General features: G+C 40.4%; 4 protein-coding genes and 2 pseudogenes across 4 annotated transcripts; 1 reads left to right on the top strand and 5 right to left on the bottom strand.

Moving 5' to 3' along the window:
* The first annotated feature begins 960 nt into the window (after positions 1 to 960).
* Positions 961 to 3177, top strand: LOC133741999 (chaperone protein ClpB1-like). The gene is made up of 5 exons (XM_062169697.1): positions 961 to 1272; positions 1400 to 1755; positions 1879 to 2140; positions 2262 to 2459; positions 2549 to 3177. The coding sequence occupies exons 1-5, from the start codon at positions 988 to 990 to the stop codon at positions 2729 to 2731; spliced, it is 1284 nt and encodes a 427-aa protein (XP_062025681.1). The 5' UTR covers positions 961 to 987; the 3' UTR covers positions 2732 to 3177.
* A 1300-nt stretch (positions 3178 to 4477) lies between these two features.
* Positions 4478 to 5500, bottom strand: LOC133745464 (putative gamma-glutamylcyclotransferase At3g02910). The gene has a single exon (XM_062173541.1). It carries the CDS (start codon positions 5414 to 5416, stop codon positions 4883 to 4885), a length of 534 nt encoding a protein of 177 aa, XP_062029525.1. The 5' UTR covers positions 5417 to 5500; the 3' UTR covers positions 4478 to 4882.
* Positions 5501 to 9091: 3591 nt separating this feature from the next.
* LOC133744730 (putative gamma-glutamylcyclotransferase At3g02910) lies at positions 9092 to 10186 on the bottom strand (annotated as a pseudogene).
* A 481-nt stretch (positions 10187 to 10667) lies between these two features.
* Positions 10668 to 12992, bottom strand: LOC133745780 (putative gamma-glutamylcyclotransferase At3g02910). Its single transcript, XM_062173911.1, has 2 exons — positions 11890 to 12992; positions 10668 to 10986 (listed from the first exon to the last, which is right to left on the bottom strand). Exon 1 carries the CDS (start codon positions 12636 to 12638, stop codon positions 11922 to 11924), a length of 717 nt encoding a protein of 238 aa, XP_062029895.1. The 5' UTR covers positions 12639 to 12992; the 3' UTR covers positions 10668 to 10986; positions 11890 to 11921.
* A 458-nt stretch (positions 12993 to 13450) lies between these two features.
* On the bottom strand, positions 13451 to 14884 carry LOC133706671 (putative gamma-glutamylcyclotransferase At3g02910; annotated as a pseudogene).
* A 7583-nt stretch (positions 14885 to 22467) lies between these two features.
* LOC133706668 (uncharacterized) lies at positions 22468 to 23513 on the bottom strand. The gene has a single exon (XM_062132208.1). The coding sequence runs from the start codon at positions 23408 to 23410 to the stop codon at positions 22718 to 22720; it is 693 nt and encodes a 230-aa protein (XP_061988192.1). The 5' UTR covers positions 23411 to 23513; the 3' UTR covers positions 22468 to 22717.
* Positions 23514 to 24073: the final 560 nt, after the last annotated feature.

Genomic DNA, 24073 nt, shown 5'->3' with positions numbered 1-24073 from the left:
ATGTTTTCATGGTAGCTTTTTCCGCTCCGAAACTAACCCTTTTTCTTGTTCTCTTTCAAGATGAGTAACCTGAACAAATTGGACTTTGCTCCACTAGGAACAACTAGCTCTGAATATCACAGGTGGGTTCGTGATGTCCGCCAGCATCTCAAGGCCAATGGAATCCTGGATACGATTCTCGAGCCTAGCCAGGACGTGCTAACTGTTGAGCAAGCTCAAGCTTTGGAAGCAAATAGAGCAGCCTTAGAGGCAAATAAGGCGAAAGCCATCATCCTAATGACTAGTCATATGGATGATTCACTCCAGTACGAGTGTATAAGTGAAGAAGACCCCAGAAGGCTGTGGGTCTCACTCGAAGAAAGATTTGGCAACGTCCGTGACTCCCTGCTTCCTGACCTAGAAGTAAGATAGCATAGCCTCCGCTTCTGTGATTTCAAGTCAGTTCTTGACTACAACTCGGAAGCACTTCGGATTAAATCCTTAATGGAATTTTGTGGTAAAGAGATCACAGTTGCGATGTTGATTGAGAAGACTCTCTCTACCTTCCCCGTCTCTGCATTGATGGTTGCTAAGAACTATCGAATCGATGTTACTGCAGGACGGATCACAAGGTTTCATGAGCTCATTGGAGCTATGAATGTCGCTGAAAAGCATGACAATATCCTTGTGAAGAACTATAATTCGATATCCGTGGAAACGAAGCATATTCCGGAATCCAATTATAGTCGCGCCCCTAAGAGAGGGCGCCAAGAGCGAAACCCTAATCTTAGGGATACTTCTGGACGTTCTGGTCCATATAATCTAACAGTAATGTCAAATCAATTTGCAACGAAGAATCTTATATCTGGTAGCTCGTAATGGTGAATGTTGATGTTTTTATTAATGTTTCAGGATGGCACAAAAAGTATAAAGAGCTATCTTCAGACCAATGTAGAAGCTATGCTAAAGGATCGCCTTAATGAGATTGATGACCCGTGTGTTGTCTATATGGATGCCTCTGTGGGGACAGAGGAGTTGTCTTATTTTAGATTTGAGAAGATGAGTGCATTAGATTATGATCAGGAATTAAGGGACTTCATAAACTCTTCAAGTGAATTAAGATCAACATACAGGAAAGAGAAGGTCTGGCTGAAGAAAGTTTCCATGCTGAAACGATGTTTTCCTGAATTTCTGGCTAATGAAAAGGCGGTGAAGGATCCGGCCAAAGTTTCTAAGGTTCTGCATATAATAGACAGTCTATTAGAAAATGCAACTCATGAAAATGCCACAGTGGTAAGCACATACTTATTCTTTTGCTTTTTAATAAATAGAACATTGAGCATGCCATTATCAATGTCTTCTGGCAGACTTACTGTGAAGTTGTGAAAATTACGTTGTGTATATTTTTTGGTTGGTATAGAATGCTTTTGGCTCCTTGGAGAAATCTGTTGAACCTCGGGATGATCAATTGGGGAGATCTAAGAAGATGGCTAAGAATGGTATCAATGGTCTGCGAGCATCTTTGTCCAATCTGATGGTAAAGGACGAATTCATTGGTACAGTAGCTGCAGCCTTTCTCATGTCTATTGATTCTCCACCACAGGGTCTCCCATGTAGACCTGCCAAGACATTTTTACTGTTGGGTCTTACGGAAGTTGGTAAGGCAGATCTTGTTAAAGGTTTAATGGAGCATTTTGTGAGTGATAATGGGATGAGCCTATTGTTTCAAATTGATATGTCCAAGCATGATGACACTGAGACATGTTTCTCAAGCATGTAAGGGAGTTTTGATGCATCATCACTAACACTATTCTTTTTCTTGGAACTATGGGTCAGAATGGATTTCAATTCTTTTGGTATTTGTCGAAGCACGTCACTATTGAATTTTTTTATATTCAGGTACACTAGCAATGAGCAAGCGGTGAAGATAGTGCCTTATAGTATTTTCCTTATTGATCGAGTTGAAGATGCCCTTCCCTCCGAGTTCAATGCTCTAATACAACTGCTTGACTGCTGTACAATGAGTGACCAGCATGGCCGCAAGGTTATTTTTAGTTGCTGCATTGTCATGGTTGCTTCAAGCGCTGGGAACAAGGACTTCATTGAAAAACTTGTCCACAGGAAATATAGTGCCAGATTTAATGGGAATGTCCTTGGACAGGTACCTTATGTTAAGACGGTTAAGTGCAGCCAAGTTATTACTTTCCAGGGTTTTAGTTGCTGATATATTCAACCACTAAATTTCTAGATTCATCACAAATTTATTTTGGTGTACACATCAGGAACTAAAGACACTTAGGTTCGAATTGCTGAATCGAATGGATGAGATGGTACTATTCAGTTCCTTATTTGGTGATCAACTTGGAAAATTCCTAAGGCTGTCAATGGATGGTGGAGGTGATCTTCATGAGAATCCTGTAAAGGAGGCTCTTGCATTTGAACTTGCTTTTCAGGATTTGTTTCTGCCTGCTAAATCTCTAGTGAGTATCATTATAGCACCTATGGGAATCTGTTTTGCTTGAATCTGTTTGGATATTGTTTTACTGACTAATTTCATACATTTTGGTAGCCTGATCCACCCAGTCCACAGAACCAAGCAGATTCTGTGCTCTATCTCTTAAAATGGCGTGTCGTCAGAGACGGTGGACTTGAAGTTATGGACAAGAGTACCTTTTATCGCCACTTCTTGAATGGTTCATCAGGGAATATGAATGAGTCTGATACAGGACCAGTAATTCTATTGTCACTATAGCTTTCTCGCTAGTAGAACCTGTATTTTGCACAGGAACTTAACATAACTGATGTCTTGCCATATGCAAAAGTAAACAATTTCGACTCTTGGGCCCAAAAGAGTACCAAGATTGCAAGGCATGTAAGAGAATTTCAAAGTTATATCAGGTTAGATTCAGCTCTTGAATCATATTTCAAGTTGCTTTGAGACCCTGTGAGCCAAGTTTTGTCTCAGGTCAGTCACAAATGTCAAATTTTATGTTTACCAATTCTGTATCGACCCCTACCGTAACTGCCTTTTTAACCATAACCACCGTATGAATTTTTTGTCTCAATATTCATTGATGCAAGGGCATCAGCAAGGGTTTCGGTATGTAAACAACTGAAGAAATTCTACTGAAAGCGGAGGAAAAGCAAACAAAAAGATGAAACAGAGGTTCTACCTAGCTGTGAGGCATCATCATATATAGTCTAGATACCAGAAGAAATTAGGGATTGACCAGAAAATTGTCAAGTGAAAATTTTGGGGATTAGAGATTGACCAGAAAAACGTAAAGTGAGAATTTTGGGGCTTATTTTGTCATTCGTACAACGATGAACCAATTCTTCTCAATATGTATAGCTTACATAGTTCTGTTGGTATTAATAATAGTTGAATTTACATGGAACCTTACTATAAATTGGCTTCTTAAGTCTTAATTCTTAGTCCATTCCCTAGTAGTTGATTGCTTATAATTTCTGATTCTTCTCAAACAAAAAAAAGATCCAATAAGTCTATTTTGATTCACAAATACTAACACTGTTCATGACTGGTGGAGTGAATCTCTAGAAAATGGAAGGCTTAATCCGTTACGGAAGTGCAGAATGTATATGAAGATTCTCCATGACTAATGTCCTTTGCCAGCTATAGTTAGTGATTAAAAAAAGAAGGAAGTGGAATTGGCCTAACGAAACTCTGTCTAGGACTGCAGATGAGATGAGATTCTTTGTTTGGATACCCAGCAGTTCTGGGCGAGAGAGGTGTCCACACACATGGAACTATACAAGAACCAGGCCCCTTCAATATCTGACTTGGTTAGGTATCCATCCATCTTGTTCAGCCAAGCCATTCGAAAGAATTCCTTCTTGGCTACCCAGCTGGTTAACAATAGGACAGCTACTGGGCTAGGTATCACTGCATTTGTATCACAACTGCCCGGAAAACAGGGATCAGTTTCACTTTGAATCCTTCAGCCAAAGGCTTAGACAGACTGCTGAGCGTTAAAAGCTATCAAGCTTAGAGTTCGCAGAGCAAAGATTTCAGACTCTTTCAAGAGATCCAGCATTATCATCAGATATAAAACTCCCCCAGTAGGAGAAAATGAAATTAAACCTCCCTTCTATTTGGGTAATGGCCTTTGTAAAATTTATATTTATATGATATCCTATAGAATATAGATAGAACATTTTGAATTCATACTTAGTGGTAAAGACTAATTAGCAGCATAAATGGTAGTAGCAGTCAAACACAACATTGGCAATTATATACATTCTAAGTGTTAAAGAAGTTAAAACCAAAGCAAGTAAACAAAAGAGCCTGAATAATTGAATATACCATTTGCAATGTACTTTGCTGATCATGAAACGAATTATTTAGCTCTATGACCATATCGTTATGTATGCAGAAGATTTCTGTTTGTTTAGATGCATGTAAAAGAAAATAAACTTAGCTTTAAATGTTCCAAGCATGAAGTAGTTCCATTATGCACTATTAATATGATGATGATCAGACCGGAGGGAACGTCTCTCTTACTTTACCTTGAGAAGCTAATGATCATATATCTCATATATAATGACAGTTGTACATCTTATGTATGATAAATACCCTAATGCACTTTATTCTGTTCCATATACAAGAATCATATGAACTCTATTCAAAGGAACCTAATATGTAACTGGCTGTTATTGAAATGCAGATTACTAGTGACTCTAACACATTCCTATGGCTTGAAAACTGGAAACGGGATTTAGATTCACAAATATGGAAAAGATTATGAGTTTGGTATCATTTGCTTGCCCAAATTGGTGATCATAAAAGATGTGCAAGAGTCTGAGTACGTATCTAAATTGCTTGGAATGCAAACACCACATCTAACCTTAGGGTTGTTTTAGCTAAACATTCCCAAACTGGCCCTCACTCTCCATTCACAAAATGCCGGACGTCCTCGAGAATATTGCGACCCTGATGAGGCCTATCCTGTCTTTTCACGTACCCTTTGGCCTCATTCTCCGTGAACTCGGTCAAACCCTCCTTCCCGTTCCTCTCCCACATGGCCTCCCCGAAGCTTCTGTGCGCGAAATAGGCCTCGGCCTCGACCGGAACGACGTCGTCTCTGTCCGCATTGACCGTCAATTGAACCGGGAGCCGCTCGTAGTGCCCGATGGAGGTGCCTTCCAGCTCGTCGAACCGGGCGAGTCCCCGGGCCGAAACGGCGTAGAGCTCGCCCCTGATCCGGTGACCCGACCCGGGGAGGTTGATGAGGTAGGGCAATCCGTGGGGGCCGCAGACGAGGGGGTAGGCGTGGAGGGTAATGTAGGGGCCGATGAAAACGGCGTCGTCTTGGTCGATTAATTCCTTGGTGAGCTTGTGGTTGTGGAAGCCTCGCTTGAGTGTGCCGTAGGAGAAGATGAGGTGGGGTTTGGATTCGTCGTCGGAGATGTCAGCCATGGTTTTGGCTGAGAGAGAAGGAATCAAGAAAAAAGCTGCAAATGGGATCAAATTGGAAGTCGGAGAAAGACTTTTTGTTTGTGGGTCAGAGTTGAAATTGGGCTTAATTTCATGTGGGTCGAAACTCGAAAGAAGCGGGTAAAAATTGGACACGGTCAGACAAGTCTAAAACGCTGCCGTTTAACATTACGCACAGTTTTGTACTACCATGTATACAGTAAACCATGATGGCATGATACAATTAAAAAAAAAAAAAAACCATAATCAATGAAAATACACATAACGACTCATTCTTAATATTAAGATAATCAGCCAACACAATTTCAGCATTGGTATCTTCAGCAACAACTAAAGAAGAAGTAGTCTCGTTCACCTCAAGCGGATTTAAATTTGCTCACCACCACCTCAAGCTTCTGAAGCACACGCTTGCTTTGGACCTTTGGACCCTTAACCTTGTTCTTATTCGTTTAAAGTTCTACCACTTCCACATTTATTAGATGATCAAGCTATAATACCTGTAGATTTTTTTTTTTTTTTAGCGATGAAAGAAGGATATAGGGTTTTTGTCCATTTATCCCATTTTTAGAGATTTTTTTCCCACACACCCCATTAAGTTTTTTTAATTCTCTCTTACCCAAAACACTCTAAAGAGGGTCTTCCCTAATACCCCATTAAATTGTTTTTTTCCCCTCACTCCTTTGTTACTTAGAGAGAGAAAAATAAAAATGAAAGAGGGAGAAACCATATGAGACTTCGCCTGAATCCGATCACCAGCCGCCGCCCACCGGAATTTTCTTAAAATCTCACCGGAAAGGTTTTTTGCCCCCAATAGACATCTATTGCCCCCTAATAGAGGGGCAATAGACGTTTATTGCCCCCCAATAGGACTTTCAGTTGCCAGAATGAGAACTAATCTCCCTAAATTTAGATAAATAAAACTTTGATTACAGAAAAAAAAAACAAGGAGATTACATCAATTCAAAACGTCTATTACCTCCCAATAGACACCTATTGCCCCCAATAGACATTTTTTCTTTTTCTTTTCTTCTCGGACTTCTGCACATAGTTTACAAAAAAAAAAAAAAAATGGTATGGGCACCCAACCGTCCAACATGCCCAGCAACCACCGCAGAGAAGCTCCTGTTTTCACACCAAAAAGGACTGAAGGCATATCTCCGATCCTTGATTTCCACACCAAAACAGGATCTCCGTTCTTGATCAGCGCCTACCATTACTTCGCCTACAAATCGAACCCCAAACAAGTGTCGTTGCCTCGTTGGATTACTTCCTCTTCCAGCCCAACATGACTGAGCTCGCCGAAATAGAAGTACGATAACCCTAAATCGACTCCGTCTACGCCGTCCTCGGATCCCTCAGCTGCAAGAAGCTTTCTGATTCACATCTCTGAGACCGGCTGGCCATGCAAAGGCGACGAGGACGAGGCCGGAGCTATGCAGGATAATGCCAAGAAATACAACAGGAACCTGATTGAGCTCAGATCTCAAAATCTACGTCTTCGCTCTGTTCAACAAGAACATGAAACCCGGCCCGAGCTCCGAAAAGAACTTCGGGCTTTTGAAACCCGACGGAACTCCGGCATACTCGCTTGGATAGAAGAGAGAGAGAGAGAGAGGATCGGAGGGGAGGAGAGAGATGAGAGAGTGACATAAACTGTAGTTGTTTAATTAGGCTGAGGGTATATTTGTCATTGTAATCTAAATTGGGTTAGTGGGAATAAAAATCTGTTGCTGGGTAAGTGGGATAATTTTGTCCAATTTTGGTGCTTTGGGTCAAGGACCCAAGGATATATTTTTTATTCAACGAAGACTCAACATGATTAACAAGCCTCAGCCCAAGTACAAATTCAGCAGGGAGTAGTGTCGTCGTCACTGCCACAAGCCGAAACTAATCGTGACGCATAGACGTCACGAAATCTACCGCCAAACGCTTGGAAAACCGCCAAATCAATCCAACACAGGAACACCTTAATAGAACTCATCCAAACACGCACAAGATCTCCACAATCCAAATCTCATTGTTATCTTCAATCAACAACATCAAATAGCCAGGCAAGTACTTGCCTCAGTAACCAAGTGGAAAAAAAAAATCTAGATGAGCTGTAGTGAATCCGCCATCTTGCCGATGTAAGACAAGCGATACATGTAACATCGATTTCGAAGAGGATATCTCTGAGGAAAAGATGAAGCAAAGATCTACCACAAAGAGGGTAGGGAAAGACGACGAGACAAAACGGAAGCCTCCCCAAAGCGTTTTATCTGAAGCATCAGAAACACCAGTTCGAATCAGATACATGAAAACAAAGCAAGAAAACTTGACCTCATCTACAATGCCATCTCCCGAACTGCCCCTCACTTTCCATTCACAAAATGCCGCACGTACGTCCTCAAGAATACTGCGACGCTGTTTGTACCCACATTTGCATGTTCACTCGGACATAGCTAATGTGCATGGTTATTGAATGGTTTCTAATTACAATGAGCCGATCAACAGGTAATTTGGGCCGGTAGCCAGAAATGTTGGCCAATGAGTAATTGGATACTTCGTTTGGTCCAAGACGAGTCAGACGAAGCTAGGCTTTTAGTTATCGGCCGGCCCGTAATCATTAATTTGGAAAAGAGATTTATTGTCTAAAAGACAATCGGCCAATTGTTCAAATCACTCTAGTCAGTTTCCAACTCGAACTCAACTTTGAAAGAAAGCAGCCGATTAACATAGAAGGCCGATAAGTGATAAGATGAAGTTTGATCAAGTTAGTATTTCAATCAAATTGAAGTTTGTTAGCCGATGAGGAGAGTTCAATTCAAGATAGTCTACCTCAAAATTAATCACAGCCATTGACGACGATCATCAAAGCCGATCAAGACGGAGTCCAGCATCAAGTCAGCCGACGATAAGTATTGGAGCCAAAGCAAGATAGAGTCACTTAGCCAAGAGGAGGCTGAATTCCACTCAACTTCAAAGAGCCAAGAGATCATTTCAAGTCACAGAGTAGCCAATATAAATAGAAGCATCGACAGAAGACAGAACACACAACTCCAGAAACTCAAGCCATCAAGCTTTTCTATTTTCGTATTACCTTTTGCTTAGGTAGAAGTTCCGTCTGTTTCCCTAGTTTATTTGCTCTGCTAGTTACAATTTCAGTTACTTTACCTTTCTTGTAGCCTAGTATCGATTTTGAATTATTTTCATTGTTCTCTTTCAAACAATAGTTAATAATTTTCGGTTTGCTTCGTTTATTTGTTTAGCCATTCTATATTTCAGTTTACTAGTCTTGTCTTTAATCTGCTTTCTATTTCCTTATTGTCTTTATGCTTTACTTGTTTGATCATGTTATTTATTGTTCGTAGTCGCATAGTAGCTATTAATCTTGAAGATTTCATTCGTTACGAGTTTATTTTTACTGTTACTTGTTATTACTTGGATCCAATTGACTTAAGCCTTGTGACCAGACAATTCATATTCACTCACACTCTCACAACCACACCCAATTCACCCGACCTTCAGCCATCAAGTCCTTGATCCAAAGGCAGCGAACTATCAGCTGAGAATCAGTTCCTTCCTCGGCCAACAATTGCTTGATAAGTCAGAACTACATCTACTACAACTACAATTGCACACTTGGCCTTCTGGCAGTGTGCTCGCACGCCCCGCAATCTACTCACCAAGAAGGACATTTGTTCCTTGATCTCTCGGCTTTCTGGCCGAGGTGATTTTCAGAGGCAACAGACGCGAATGAGGGCTATCCTGTATTTTCACGTACCGTTTCCCCTCATCCTCCGTGAACTCGCTCAAACCCTCCTTCCCTATCCTCTCCCAAATGGCCTCACTGAAGCTTCTGTGAGCGAAATAGGCCTCGGCCTCGATCGGAAAGATGCCATCTTTGTCCCAATTGACCACCAACAACGTACCATGAGCCGCTCGTAGAGCCCGACCGAGGTGCCTTCTAGCTCGTCGAACCGGGCGAGCCCCTGGGTCACAAGTGCGTAGAGCTCGCCGTTGATTCGATGACCCGAACCGGCGAGGTTGATCAGGTACTGAATGCCGTGAGGGCCGCAGACGAGGGGGTAGGTGTGGCGGGTAATGTAGGGGCCGATGAAGACGGCGTCGTCTTGGTCAATTCCTTGGTGATCGAGCTTGTGGTTGTAGAAGCCTCACTTGAGTGTGCCGTAGCAGAAGATGAGGTGGGGTTTGGAATCGTCGCCAGATGTTTCAGCCATGGTTTGGCTGAGAAAGAAAGAAAGAGAAAGCTCCAATAAGGATAGAATGGAAAACCAGAGAAGCCTTTTTTGTTTATGCACCATCGTTTTACTCATCAGAGAGATATTACGTGCCATTGTCCATTCCTTTTTTCACTGCATGGGTCGCAGGGGATCAACACCTCCAGGATAGGGTATGTCTTTCGTTTTGTGGAGGGGGGCACAGAATCGGAGGTCCCATAAAACCGAGTTTCGAGGATAAAGCTGAGGCTTGAGGGGGAGACGTTGAGACGTCGAATAAAAATGGGTGACTTTGTCGGCAATTAAAGCTGAATCTTACTGACCATATATCGAAAACGACGCCGTCACAACGTACGGTGGAGCAGCGACCACATGAGTGGTTCCCACGGCGGCAAGAGAAGGACGGGTTTTTTTTCCGATCTTGGGAAAATCGCAACTAAAGATTTGTTCTTAATCCAAGGCCGTACGCGTGGAGGGATGAGGAAGTGGGACCCAGGGGAAAAGCTACGTTTCAGAAGCGAGTGAGGGGTAGGGGGCCTGTACATTGCATTTGCAGCTGACAAATATCCCATCCAATCCAAAGGCTCTTCTCACTCTTGTCACTTTTGTGCTAACCGAAGCTCTCATTTTAATGCAGATTTTGTTGAATATGAAATAAAAGAAATCACAAATAGTGTATGAAATATGGATGATTCTACACTTTGGTGTATGAACTTTGAAAACTATCAGAATGGTGTATGAACTTTGCATTTCAACATCATTCTAGTATATGAGACTAACACCGTTAAGTTCTACTATTTAACTACTGTTGGAATTTTTGCAATAATTCTATTATATCATGCATATAAACAAAACCTTCTCGCCTAAGGACTAGCCTTCAACATGCTACAATTCACCTAACGATCTCTTGTCTAAACGGTTACTAACATGGCGGAATCACTGCTGCCTTAGTGAAGAATAATTCTGGTAAATGCAAGATATCTTAAAATTATTTGCAGGTCTTGTAACAGATATATAAAGACAAAATTTAGATAGAACAACAAATATTTTTGTGACAATGTAATGGGCGCACACTAGAATTTATTTATTGAACATAGATACAGACTAATAAACCCAGAGCCTCACTCTTGGGTAAACAGCTAAAGCTATTCATAACTGAAAAGACTTACTTGGAGTAAAAGCACACTCCACACTTAGAGCTTCTAAGAAGAGCACACTGCTACTACTACGACTCTGGCTCTCTTATTCCTTGAGAGAATATGATTCTGCTCAATTTTCTGATGCCCTCACAAACTGACACTAAAGCTCCTTTTATAGGGAGCGGACTCCAAACTGAAATTCAAGAGATCCAGCATTATCGTCAGATATAAAACTCCCCCAGCATGATCATATATCTCATATATAATGATAGTTGTACATCTATCATTATATATGAGATATATGAATACCCTAATGCACTTTATTCTGTTCCATATACAAGAATCATACGAACTCTATTCAAAGGAACCTAATATGTAGCTGGCTGTTATTGAAATGCAGATTACTAGTGGCTGTAACACATTCCTATAGCTTGAAAACTGGAAACGGGATTTAGATTCACAAATATGGAAAAGATTATGAGTTTGGTATCATTTGCTTGCCCAAATTGCTGATCATAAAAGATGTGCAAGTGGAATTAGCCTGATGCAAGGCCTAACGGATTCTGTTGAAAATTGGATTCTTTACCTCGCGGTGCTTAAAAAATGAAACTGAACTAATACTGGGATACACATATTTAAATGCCTAAGAACCCTCAATCTGAGGTGGTTTGGAAACCCTTCATCTAGCTCAAGCAAACCATTCGAAGGCTTTACTTCATGACCCGGCTGCTCATTAACAAGAGATCACTACTGCAACAGAGTCTGAGTACGTATCTAAATTGCTTGGAATGCAAACACCACATCAAATCCCTATGAAAGAGTAATGTGCCAACGATAATCGCGGCAATTCACTCTCATTGTTCTGCCTATTTGCACTAAAACTCATCAAAACTAAATAAACGAGCAATTGCAACCCAAAATGCAGAAGACATACGAATTAACGAAATTTATCTAAATTTTTATGAAAAGAAATGTACATGTGACATGGACCAGCTTAATAAAACTCAGCCTCCCTTGCTAAACAATTAGAATAATCAAAATCCAGAAACACCAGTTTGAATCAGATATTATGAAAAACAGAGCAAGAAAACTTGACCTCATCGACAATGCCATTTCCCAAACTGGCCCTCACCCTCCATTCACAAAATGCCGGACGTCCTCGAGAATATTGCGACCCTGATGAGGCCTATCCTGTCTTTTCACGTACCCTTTGGCCTCATTCTCCGTGAACTCGCTCAAACCCTCCTTCCCTTTCCTCTCCCACATGGCCTCCCCGAAGCTTCTGTGCGCGAAATAGGCCTCGGCCTCGACCGGAACGACGTCGTCTCTGTCCGCATTGACCGTCAATTGAACCGGGAGCCGCTCGTAGTGCCCGATGGAGGTGCCTTCCAGCTCGTCGAACCGGGCGAGTCCCCGGGTCGAAACGGCGTAGAGCTCGCCCCTGATCCGGTGACCCGACCCGGGGAGGTTGATGAGGTAGGGCAATCCGTGGGGGCCGCAGACGAGGGGGTAGGCGTGGAGGGTAATGTAGGGGCCGATGAAAACGGCGTCGTCTTGGTCGATTAATTCCTTGGTGAGCTTGTGGTTGCGGAAGCCTCGCTTGAGTGTGCCGTAGGAGAAGATGAGGTGGGGTTTGGATTCGGCGTCGGAGATGTCAGCCATGGTTTTGGCTGAGAGAGAAGGAATCAAGAAAAAGCTGCAAATGGGATCAAATTGGAAGTCGGAGAAACTTTTGGCTCTCTTTGTTTCTGGGTCAGAGTTGAAATTGGGGCTTAATTTCTTGTGGGTCGAAAGAAGCAGGTAAAAGTTCGACAAATAAGTCTGAATATGCTGCCGTTTTAACATTACGTATAGTTTCGTACTACTACCATGGTCCAATTAAAAAAACAAAAAACACAAAAAATTCAATGCTCCATCTCCACTGCTATCTCAACATTGGAATCAGCCAACACAATGTTAGCATTGGTATCTTCATCAACACAAGTGGTCTCATTCACCTCAAGCTTCCGATCGAAGCACACGCTTGCTTCGAACCTTTGGACCCTTAACCTTGTTCTTAGCCCCCCTTTAGGTCTTCCTCTCTTGTTCTTCATAGGAGATACCATTATTAATTGTTGGGAATTCCAGGCCCTGCTTAAACATCCAAAGAAGAAAACTTCGCAAAACTCTCCAGCTGCTTAGTCTTCTTGCCCGACCTTGTGAGCTCAGTCTCGGCACTCAATTGCTGCAACAGAAGTGTATCTAGATATATTATTGAATGTACGTACTGATACGTTAGAGTACGGTACAACTTTCGTTTTTTATTTTCTAAGTTAATACTTAATTATTATTTTATTCGTTTAAAGTTCTAATACTTCTACGTTTACTAGATGATGAAGTTATAATGCATGCAGATGGCACTGAACCTCTCTTTCCAAACAATTATAAAAATCAAAATCCAGAAACACCAGTTCTTTTTCTTTGCTCGCGACAGCCATGGAGGGATGTCTAGTATCCTTCCTCATAGAACTTGGCCATGGATTCCAGATTACACAAACTTTTTTTTATTTTTTTTTATTTTGTTAAGTTTATCTATTTAAAAGGGTCGAAAACGTATTTTTAAACAATTCAGAAAGTTGGGAATACAGATAGCAATGTGCGTATAAATTTTTTTTTAATTCAACAAAGACTGAAAACAGGTAAAAAAAAATGAACAAAAAAAACAAACAACATGCTTAACAAGCCTCAGCCCAAGTATAAATTGAGCAGGGAGTTGTGTCGTGGTCGCCGCCACAAGCTGAAACGAATTGTACGTCACGAAATTTACTGCCAAACGCTTGGAAGCCGGCCAAATCAATCCAACGTAAGAACATGCACCTTAACAGATCTCCACGATCCAAATCTCATTGCCATACAAAACATCATCAATCAACAACATCAAATAGCAGGCAGGCAAGTACTGGCCTGAGTAACCAAAGAAAGGAAAAAAAGATCGAGATCGGCAGTAGCGAATTCACCACAAGCGATACTTCGAATCAGATACATGAAAACAGAGCAAGAAAACTTGACCTCATCTACTATGCCATTTCCCAAACTGCCCCTCACTTCCCATTCACAAAATGCCGCACGTCCTCAAGAATACTGCGACGCGGATGAGGCCTATCCTGTATTTTCACGTACCTTTTCCCCTCGTCCTCCGTGAACTCGCTCAAACCCTCCTTTCCCATCCTCTCCCACATGGCCTCACGGAAGCTTCTGTGAGCGAAATAGGCCTCGGCCTCCACTGGAACGACGCCGTCCTTGTCCGCATTGACCGCCAACTGAACCGGGAGCCGCTCGTACTGCCCGACCGAGGTGCCTTCCAGCTCGTCGAACCGGGTGAGCTCTACGCACTTGATCCGGTGACCCGAACCGGGGAGGTTGATCAGGTAGGGAATGCCGTGAGCTAGGGCCGCAGACGAGGGGGTAGGTGTGGCGGGTAATGTAGGGGCCGATGAAGACGGCGTCGTCTTGGTCGATCAATTCCTTGGTGATGGAGCTTGTGGTTGTAGAAGCCTCGCTTGAGTGTGCCGTAGCAGAAGATGAGGTGGGGTTTGGAATCGTCGCCGGAAGTTTCAGCCATGGTTTGGCTGAGAGAGAAAGAAAGAGAGAGCTCCAATAAGGATAGAATGGAAAACCAGAGAAGCCTTTTTTGTTTATGCACTATCGTTTTACTCATCAGAGAGATATTACGTGCCATTGTCCATTCCTTTTTTCACTGCATGGGTCGCAGGGGATCAGCTAGCACCTCCAGGATGGGGTATGTCTGTCGTTTTGTGGAGGGGGGGCACAGAATCGGAGGTCCCATAAAACCGAGTTTCGAGGATAAAGCTGAGGCCTGCAGAGGGGGAGACGTTGAGACGTCGAATAAAAATGGGTGACTTTGTCGGCAATTAAAGCTGAATCGTACTGACCATATATCGAAAACGACGCCGTCACAACGTAGGGTGGAGCAGCGACCACATGAGTGGTTCCCACGGCGGCGAGAGAAGGACGGGTTTTTTTCCGATCTTGGGAAAATCGCAACTAAAGGATTTGTTCTTAATCCAAGGCCGTACGCGTGGAGGGATGAGGAAGTGGGACCCAGGGGAAAAGCTACGTTGTGAGGGGTAGGGGACTAGGGGGCCTGTACATTGCATTTGCAGCTGACAAATATCCCATCCAATCCAAAGGCTCTTCTCAGTTCTCACTCTTGTCACTTTTGTGCTAACCGAAGCTCTCATTTTAATGCAGATCTTGCTGAATATGAAATAAAAGAAATTATAATTATTATATATCATAAATTTTCATTTTAAAGAAGATAATTTGGTTATATATTTCTAACCGATCCAGAATTCCAGATTCTTAAGAGTAAATGACTTCTCTAATTTCATTCAATGAATCGTTTGTCCTGTCATGTTTGTGTTCATTCTTAGTCAATTAAAATTTAATTAATATAATCAATTTAATAATTGATTAACTCAATAATAAATATTAGGTTTTTTTTTTTTGACTCTGGACGACAATATAACTTCTCACCCCACCCCATCCTTTATGTCAGTGAGATTTGAACCTGTGACCTCCACAGTGTTAGTTAGACTAGCTAACCAACAGGTCACGGCTCACCGACAAATATTAGGTTGCACATGTTTATCTCACACAAATATATTACCGACTAAATAAAAAATATTTCAATTTCAAAATACAGTTCACACCCCATCTTTCACAAATTTCACTGTTTAAATTCACACTCAACCTTTTTTTAGTAATATAAAGTTTGTGTTTCTGTAAGGATTTCAAATTTTTGATGAATGTAAATTATGAGTTATAGACTACGAATTTCAATCTGCTTTTATATTCACTAATAAAAATTGAGTGTGTCCGAATTGAATTGTGATGGGAACATATATAGGTGGAGGCAGGTTTAGGTTGACTGTAGAATTAGCTTATCTTTGGTTGTAGTTCTCTTATGTAGGAAGCTTATAGCTATTTTCCATACATAGACGTCAACACAGTAATGGGGGTGAACGCTTTGTTGGACTGCACTTGTATAGTCAATGGTTTGCCCGTATATAGTCAACTCTCCTAGAAGCTATATACGTGTGCTTGCTTGTTACTAGAAGAAAACATGATTTTACAAAGTGTGGAAATAAACCATTATGTAGTTATAAAAAATTCTTAAACCAAAAGGAGGGGAAATTTTATTTTATTTTATTTTATTTTATTTTTTGACTTTGTCAAGGAGAACCCAAAGGCTTTCTAGACCCAAGATAAACCCCTTCAGCGCATGTGAAATGATATATTATATGTACATGATTCCGAACCAAATAACGAAAGCTAGCTGGATACACAAAGTGATACATTGGTCATCTTTGTGATCCATTCAATGATTCGTGTTTCACAAGATTGTGAAAAATCTATGCTTATCTTTCTATCATACGGGTCAATCACGCAAGGATGCTTTTTTTGGTGGTGTTTGTTTCACAGGATTGTCATTGCCCAGCTTAATTTCTATAAGAGTCCTGGACTTCTCTAGCCAGGCTTATGCTATTCTAATACCTGGCTCATGTTTAGTGTTGACATGACTATCATTGCCCACATCTCTTCAATTTTTAGCCTTTCCAGCCTCTTAATCTGGTAATTGTCCCAAAGAAACGTGTGAACCTTCTCAAGTTTCGCATTCTCCGAAATCTTGAATGTGTGTGTCTCTGGAAGCTGAGAAAGCTTCTCCGACTCCATTGAAACCTCTCCCCATGATCGCAATCATCTCGAAAATGGTCTGAATCTGAGTTTCGTCTTCGTCTTCCTTGGTGCTCGCTACCCACATTCTGAGACCCATCGATTGATCACGTGGAATGGTATTTGTCTCGGCCGGCGTTGAGCGTTGATGTTTTGAATCCATCGATTGTTGGGTGTTCTTCTATTGAGCGATCTGCCCAGTGGCCGATCCGAACTGAAATTGGAGAGAGAGAGAGAGAGAGAGAGAGAGAGAGAGAGAGAGAGAGAGAGAGAGAGAGAGAGAGAGAGAGAGAGAGAGAGAGAGAGAGAGAGAGAGAGAGAGAGAGAGAGAGAGAGAGAGAGAGAGAGAGGATGATTTTGGGTGTGATGAACAGCGAAGAGTAGAACATGGCTTCCACAATCCCATGGTTTTTGGTGGGTTTGTGGTAGAAGGTGTTGGGGGTGTTTTTGGGACTGTGGAGTCTCATTAAAAAGAGTCATCCTTACTGCCAAACATGGGATAACTGGGATTAGACTAGATAAGGATGTCCAATCCCATGTAACAAACACCACCTTTATGTTGTATTGATATGTTTTTGATGAGTTTAATGATTGAAGTCGTTTAATTTCAAGTTAAATTTTATAGATTTTTCTTATATAATATATTTTTAGGATTTGTCTGTTATATATTAATTAATGTACCGATATATGAAATGAAATAAACTAGTTCAATATAGAAGTAAATTAACTTTATGCATTAGTAGACTAACTTAGCTTGATTTTAAGCCAATATACGACTGCAGGGAGCTAGTTTGCTGCTATAAAGAATGTATCTATATTTAATATATTAATACGTTAATATACTGTAAAATTGATTTTCTTTTGTTATGAGTGACATGTTAAGGGCTCATGCTTTTATCGTTCATTTTTTTTTTTTTGGAGAAGGAAAATAACTTACAACTTAAAGCCCCTACTACAACTAAAACTAAACTTATAAAAATTAAAAGCAAACAAAGCCGAGAAAAGCAACTTTCTTACCAAGTTATAGGAGTAGATGACTTGTGATTGAGATGCTTGTATCGTTCATACTACTTGTAATTTATTAAGTATGAATGAACTTATTTGATCAAAAGTAAATTTTTATTCATAAACGATGTTTGCGTAAAAATCCAATACTTCCACGTTTATACATGCAGATAGCAATTGATCGAAGACTATATCTATAGCTAAGCAGTAGGTAGCTATTACAGCAGTACCTGCCTTGCCCTAGGCTATAGTGACAGCAGCGGCAAAGTTGTGGTTCCCCGAGATGGCGTGCGATTGATCGATCGATCTCGATCTTAGGAGTACTGCAGTGATTCGATTAATATAAATTTTTATGAATCAAGGGGCATGTATTATGAATATTTGCACGAACTAAAGCTACATGAATCTGAACCTATTTGTTTGGCTGTTTGTTTTAAGCAGCTACTGAAGAAATGGATATGTGATCGATTTTCTTCTATCGAAACAGCTCCTTTTACGACTTTTTGGGTTTCAATAACAGCCACTAACCTACTGACCCATCCACCCAGAGATTCTCGATCTCTTCCCAGTTCCCACTCAACTCCTAAACTCCATCTTACTAGTTTAGTCACTTTTCCCTGTCCCATGTATGTGCCCTAGCTACAGAGAAAAAAAAAAAAATTTCCCCAAAGCTCTTATGTTTATTAAAACTAAGATCATTTATTTATCATGTAGGAAAGGAAAACCAAAAGGTTGAAGAAGCCTTTCAATTGGGTGGTAACTGAAGGGGATCGATCCGATTTAAGAACGGCTAGCGGAGGAAGGAGTGCAGGCAAAGAAGAACAGGAAAAACACCAACTCTTGTCCACAATAAATGGCCGGAAATCGTTTGACCGGTTGGGGAGTCACGCAAGCCAGAAACGATGAAAATGTCACCAGAAATTAAGTATATAATATATTTGTAAAATATTTATCAAAAAAGTTTGAATCTTTGACTTGTTTTTAAATCTTAATACCGCGCAAAAGATAGATAAAAATAAAGAGTCGATCACATTCTTTTAATCAATGGTGCTAGAATACTATGTGTAGTTTCCATGTGTTGGCTGGGGGACTATTGACATCGAAATCCTCTTTAGTATATTTCTGCCTATAACAATCCCAATATATATGCATGGTACTGATCTATCATTATCATGAAGCAGTCAAACAATATATAGCTGTATGCTTGTAGATATATGATTGAGTTAGAACAGACGGGACACTATATATATATAGAATTATAGAGTTACGTGCAAGTTGGCCAGTTACAAATAGTGGTGGTGATAGCAACAACTCACAAGCTAGAGATCGATATAGGCTATTTGCAGCAACATATCTCAAATTCTCGAGCATGAATATACGGGTTGCTGAATATATATCTATGTAGTTCATTTGATGTCCAACACGCCAACCATCGTCTTGAATAATTGTTCCCCACTCAAATAGCAAAAGCTATAGCTAGCTCAATCATCACCCTAATTTGTGACTGGTCACAACTTATATATGCAAGTAGATATATAGAAATATAGGTGAGCCTATGGATAACAGAACGAGTATGTGGATGATATATAAAGTGGTATATATGAACATATCTAGCTAGCTACGAGTAAAAACCAATGAGCGGAGGTACCAAAATGAGACAGATCGATAATGTGCAATTAATTATAGAATATCCGACGGATCGATAATATTAGTACGCTAAGTCTGTTGCATATCAATTCTCCTCGAAACTTTGATGTACACTAATTAACTGCTCAAATGGTTAAACCATACTGTGAAGTGAATCTGGTCAGTGTCATAGTTACATTATATAATGTTGATTATGTACTTTAAACATTCATTAATTTGACTTTCCGATTTTTAACATGTCCACAATGTTCTGGTCCGAAAACACTGGCAATCAAAATGCTATAATAAAGGGTTGATCGATCACACTTTTGAGGGCAAAAGAAAAGTCACAATGCACTTTACTTTCGAGTGCCGATCGAGCGGCAAATTAAAATATAAGTAATACTAAATCCATAATCAAAGCAATGTTTAATTTATTGTTGAAGAAGATTTAAACAGTTGGCAGCTCTACTATTTAGTTCTTTGATTATGATTAACAATATAAAAGGACGAAGTGAAGCTCAAGTCCATCTCAAGCACGCCACCAAGGAATATTACTTGGTCAATAATCTTGACACTGATGTGGCTTTCTAAACCCAAATTAGAATTGGCCAAGAAAAAATCACTCAAATCATAAGGGGGTTTGTCTTTTAAATTGTGTGATGAGTTGAAATATTTCTTTAAACTATTTGATTTATTTTTATGAGGTATACATGTGCTAAGGTTCTCATAGTTGCATACAAAATTGCTGGTGTTTTTGTCGATCCAATGGTTACGAATCTATTTGCAGATACGTAATCCAAATAAATATTGCAAACACGTGGTTTAAGGTGTTTACTCAATGGATTTTTGTGTTTAGTTGTTTACTCCGACGACTCGAAGCCGGCGCTACTATTGCGGTCAAATGAAAACATTCTGTTTACATGTATCGAGATATATATATGGGGTAAAATTAATGAAAAAGCGCAAAGACCTAACCACCATCTACTAATGAGACATTTCAAGGGCGACATCTATCGTCAATTTGGACAGGTTAGCATAATCGTTTTCAATCGAGAAATGACCGTCACCCGTTGGTTTTCAAGACAACTTTGATCATTGAGTTTTATAGGTGACTTCTTACATTGGGGTTCGCTTATGTTTAGATTAGGCTGCTTTCAAAGGTGGCGATATGATGTTAGTAGTTATCTTGGTTCGGGTTTAGGTGGAGGCTCATATTGCTCAAAGATGCAAAGGGTTATCTCAATTAATTTCTTAAATAGTAGTTTCTTAGAGCGTACCACAATTGTGTTTATGGCGTTTTAAGGTTATGTTTAGTTATTAGTAAGTAAAAATTTAAGACTTAAGTGTTATGTTGATTTCTTGTTTATTATTAAGCGTGAGACAATTATCCGTGTATGAGAAATTCTTGCAATGACCTCTCATATTGAAATTGAGATGATCATCATAGTGACTAGCTATTAGTGTAATATTTCATTAAGTTTGAATGGAATTCCATGACCTCTACTATGGGAAATTATCAAAATGAAAAAGAAAAATATTAGGGCAAATAGTTGGCTTAGGTGATTTTCAAAGTTTCTGTTTAGTAAACTTGGGTAGACTTTGAACAACATTTTGGAAGTTAGTGCTTTAGAATAAACAAAATGATGATTATTTCTTCACAAATCACCAATTAGGGTTACTAATTTCTTAATCACGGATCGAACATGTCATTATCATCGTATACATTTGGTTGCAAATTGATTTTTTCTGTGCAAGTCATGCCTCATCATTAGCATCAAGACTTGTATCACTACGAATCTAAACAAATAATTTATCAAATTGTGGACCTACTCATACTAAGCTATTCTAATCCAACAATAATAATTCAGAGACAATAAGCCGCACTTTCAATATCCTTCATTCACGAGAATAGATATGCCCATTATTTTGAGTTGAGATCATTTGCGCCCTGTTCTTGATGATGATTCTATTATTGTTAAATTTTCACACCAACACTTGAAGATGTGCATTCTTAAAATTTCTTTTGAAATTATTAAGCTCTGTGTGAATGATTACCCAATTGGGAAAAGTAGTACCATTATTATTATTTTTTTTTGGTTTTTGCTCTTTTGACATTAATAAAGTTATCGTAGACATTGTGTACATGAAGGATATATGTATGAAAATGAAATGTGCTTCATTTTATAGCCCAATTTGCTTTAAACAAAAATATCTACCATATCCTTCCTGTGACTTGCACATAGGTCATATACAAAGATTATATCCTCCAAAAGATTCTTTAAACTAAAACACATCTTAACTGCGGGACATATGTAGTTTGTAAGATGAAAATGACTAAGAATCATAGTAAATCAAATAGCTAAACAGTTTTCAAGTTAACTGATTGATTGCATGAGTGATTCTTGCATGGATAGCTAAGAAAAATAAAAACTTTTTTGCGCACACTCTCTAGTTTCAAACTCACATTCTTCTCTAGTTAGCAGAATTTATATATTTGGAAGTGAAAGTAACATCTACTCGAAATGGGTAGACATGCTAGTATCCCAAATGCGAGCTACGTATCGTACGAAATATACAAGAAATATTAAAACTTATCTTGCACAAATATTTTCCAAAGTATCCAAACACATTTGTTACATTCGACTAGCAAGTGATCCCAGACATAAAGTCACACAACGAGCTTAATAACGTTTTATCTAATTCAAATTTAGAGGAAAAAAAATAAAAAAAATGTCAAATCCATATCGTTGTTTCGATTTCTACATCCGAACCTTCCTCTTAACCTAAACACCTGCCTTTAGTTTTGAATAATGAAAGGCTTCCAACCTTACATCTTCACCACCATCATCATAACGTGCCACCCCCTTCATCCTCTAACTAATGAAGTGACATAAGCCAGGTCCCTAGTCCCTACAAACAATCAAATCCCAACCTTACCCAAATTATTCAATCCCCTAACTGCTGGACAAGTCTTGCAAAGTACACTAATATCATTCTTGAAAAATTAAACCAAAACCAAACCCTAGTACCACTAAAGTATCCTTTTTAGAATTCAATACCCATTGATTGGCATTATATACACGTGTCGTGTGGACCGGCCTAATTAGGTTTGACTCCTCACATTTTTTCAGTTAAAGTTCCTATCGTATGCTATGCTAGACTGGAACTCGTCAACAAAATCCGCTATATTGCAATTAAAATCTGCGGCTTATTCACACCCGAATGAGTGTTACGAATTAAATTAGATTAAGAGTTCGAGTAATTAAATAAATATGCTTACTGGCATATAGAAAAAAAGGAATAATAATGACGAACTCAAACTGAAAATTAATATTTAGCCCAATGGATACACAGATGGATTGCAATCATTGAAATGGCTAAATTTTGCACCACATAATAGTTGTGCTTGCTTACAAGGAAATTATTATCATTGCAAAGATCAAATTCCCTTTTCAAACTCAAAAAAGAATTAAAGATGAAAAAAAAAAAAGGAAGTAATATTATTAGTAGGAGTTTCTTTTTTCTGTTAATTAATAATTGTAAAAGATATATTATTAACCTCTGTACACAGGCGACCGTTCAGAACCAATCTTGGAGATTTTGGAATGCCGGAAGGCCTTGATCGGACTCGGAAAATGCCATCCTCTCCCCTTCGTCGTCGGCTTCCCGGAGGAACCTGAATTGGTCGACACCATCGGTACCGCCACCGACCTCGACCTCATCATCATCGTCCTCCTCATCGCCGCCTCGTCGTCTTGTTGTTCCACCTCTTCAATCTCGCCGAACTTCTTCACCGCCGGGGCCGGCTCGGGTTGTACGCTGAACTCGCTGGCCTGGCTCCTCCGCGACGAGCGGAACACGGACGACCAAAAAGAAGGAGTCTTCGGCCGCTCGCTCCGGTCGCCGGAAGTAGTGAGGTCGAAGCGGCGGCCGCCGCTTCCAACGTAGCGGGAGCTGGAGCGGAGGAAAGAGGGAATCGCCACGGAGCGGGATCGCCGGAAAGAGGGCTCGCTCTCGAGAAGCTTGGCGACGCGGACGCCGTCGGCGGGGAAGCGGGAAGAGTTGGAGGAGGAGGAAGAGTCGGAGGAGGTGGCGCAGCAGGGGCAGGGGCGCACGTTAGCGCAGTCGGGGCAGAGCGCGGCGAGGCGCTCCCGGAGGCAAATGTGGCAGATGCCGCTCTTCCGGCGCTTGGAGGGGTGTTTCAGACATTTCCAGACCTCCTCCTCGTCGACGTAGACCGCCGCCATTACGGTGCCGTTTTTCAGTTCCGAGTTCGAAGCAGTCTAATCTCTTTCTGCTTCTGCTCTCTCTGGTTTGGTTTGGTTTGGTTTTTCTTCTGTGGCTTCGCTTCGGCTTAGGTTTATAACAGGTGGGGTTTGATTGGGGGAGACAACTTAACCATGGTTAAGGACGTTAACCGCAGGTGGAGTTTGGAATTTGGATTGGTAAACCTTGGCGGACGTGGAAACGCCGCGTTTTGGGGCTAATGGAATTGGTAGAGGTCTTGGACGGGTGTCTTCATGTTGCCAGACTACCCCGAATTTTTGGGTTTATTTACAGGAGTGCCATGGCTCAGTTCACACGTGCTGTATGGGAATTGGAAATGCAGGTAGAATGGGACTGGTCATAGGCCGACAACTGGTTCGATGGGTACCACAGGGAAAGGAGGGTAGGGGTGGAATATCTTTATAGGTGTTTATTTATTGACCTTTTGCAGTTGAAAGCATTTAATCAAAAGGGAGTATTAACTTGACTTCTGCAAACGACTAGGTCAGAATTATTATCCCATCATTTTCTAAAATTTAATTTTTTTGGTAGAATTAGCTTACCAAATATCCTCCTGCGAGGAAGGTACAAGTTTCCATGCATGTCTTTTTTTTTTTTTTTTTAGAGATCAAATAAGTGGTGTT

Source organism: Rosa rugosa, chromosome 4 (genome assembly GCF_958449725.1).
Source record: "Rosa rugosa chromosome 4, drRosRugo1.1, whole genome shotgun sequence".
NCBI lineage: Eukaryota > Viridiplantae > Streptophyta > Magnoliopsida > Rosales > Rosaceae > Rosa > Rosa rugosa.
This window is presented reverse-complemented; position numbering and strand designations above follow the sequence as displayed.

What these genes read in the sequence shown, in the direction of transcription:
- LOC133741999 (XM_062169697.1), top strand. Translation starts at nt 988, where the DNA reads ATGGATGCCTCTGTGGGGACAGAGGAGTTGTCTTATTTTAGATTTGAG. An exon ending in CTCATGAAAATGCCACAGTG is followed by an intron (nt 1,273 to 1,399) that starts GTAAGCACATAC and finishes TGGTTGGTATAG; the next exon opens with AATGCTTTTGGCTCCTTGGA. An exon ending in ATGGGAATGTCCTTGGACAG is followed by an intron (nt 2,141 to 2,261) that starts GTACCTTATGTT and finishes TGTACACATCAG; the next exon opens with GAACTAAAGACACTTAGGTT.
- LOC133745464 (XM_062173541.1), bottom strand. Translation starts at nt 5,416, where the DNA reads ATGGCTGACATCTCCGACGACGAATCCAAACCCCACCTCATCTTCTCC.
- LOC133745780 (XM_062173911.1), bottom strand. Translation starts at nt 12,638, where the DNA reads ATGTTAAAACGGCAGCATATTCAGACTTATTTGTCGAACTTTTACCTG.
- LOC133706668 (XM_062132208.1), bottom strand. Translation starts at nt 23,410, where the DNA reads ATGGCGGCGGTCTACGTCGACGAGGAGGAGGTCTGGAAATGTCTGAAA.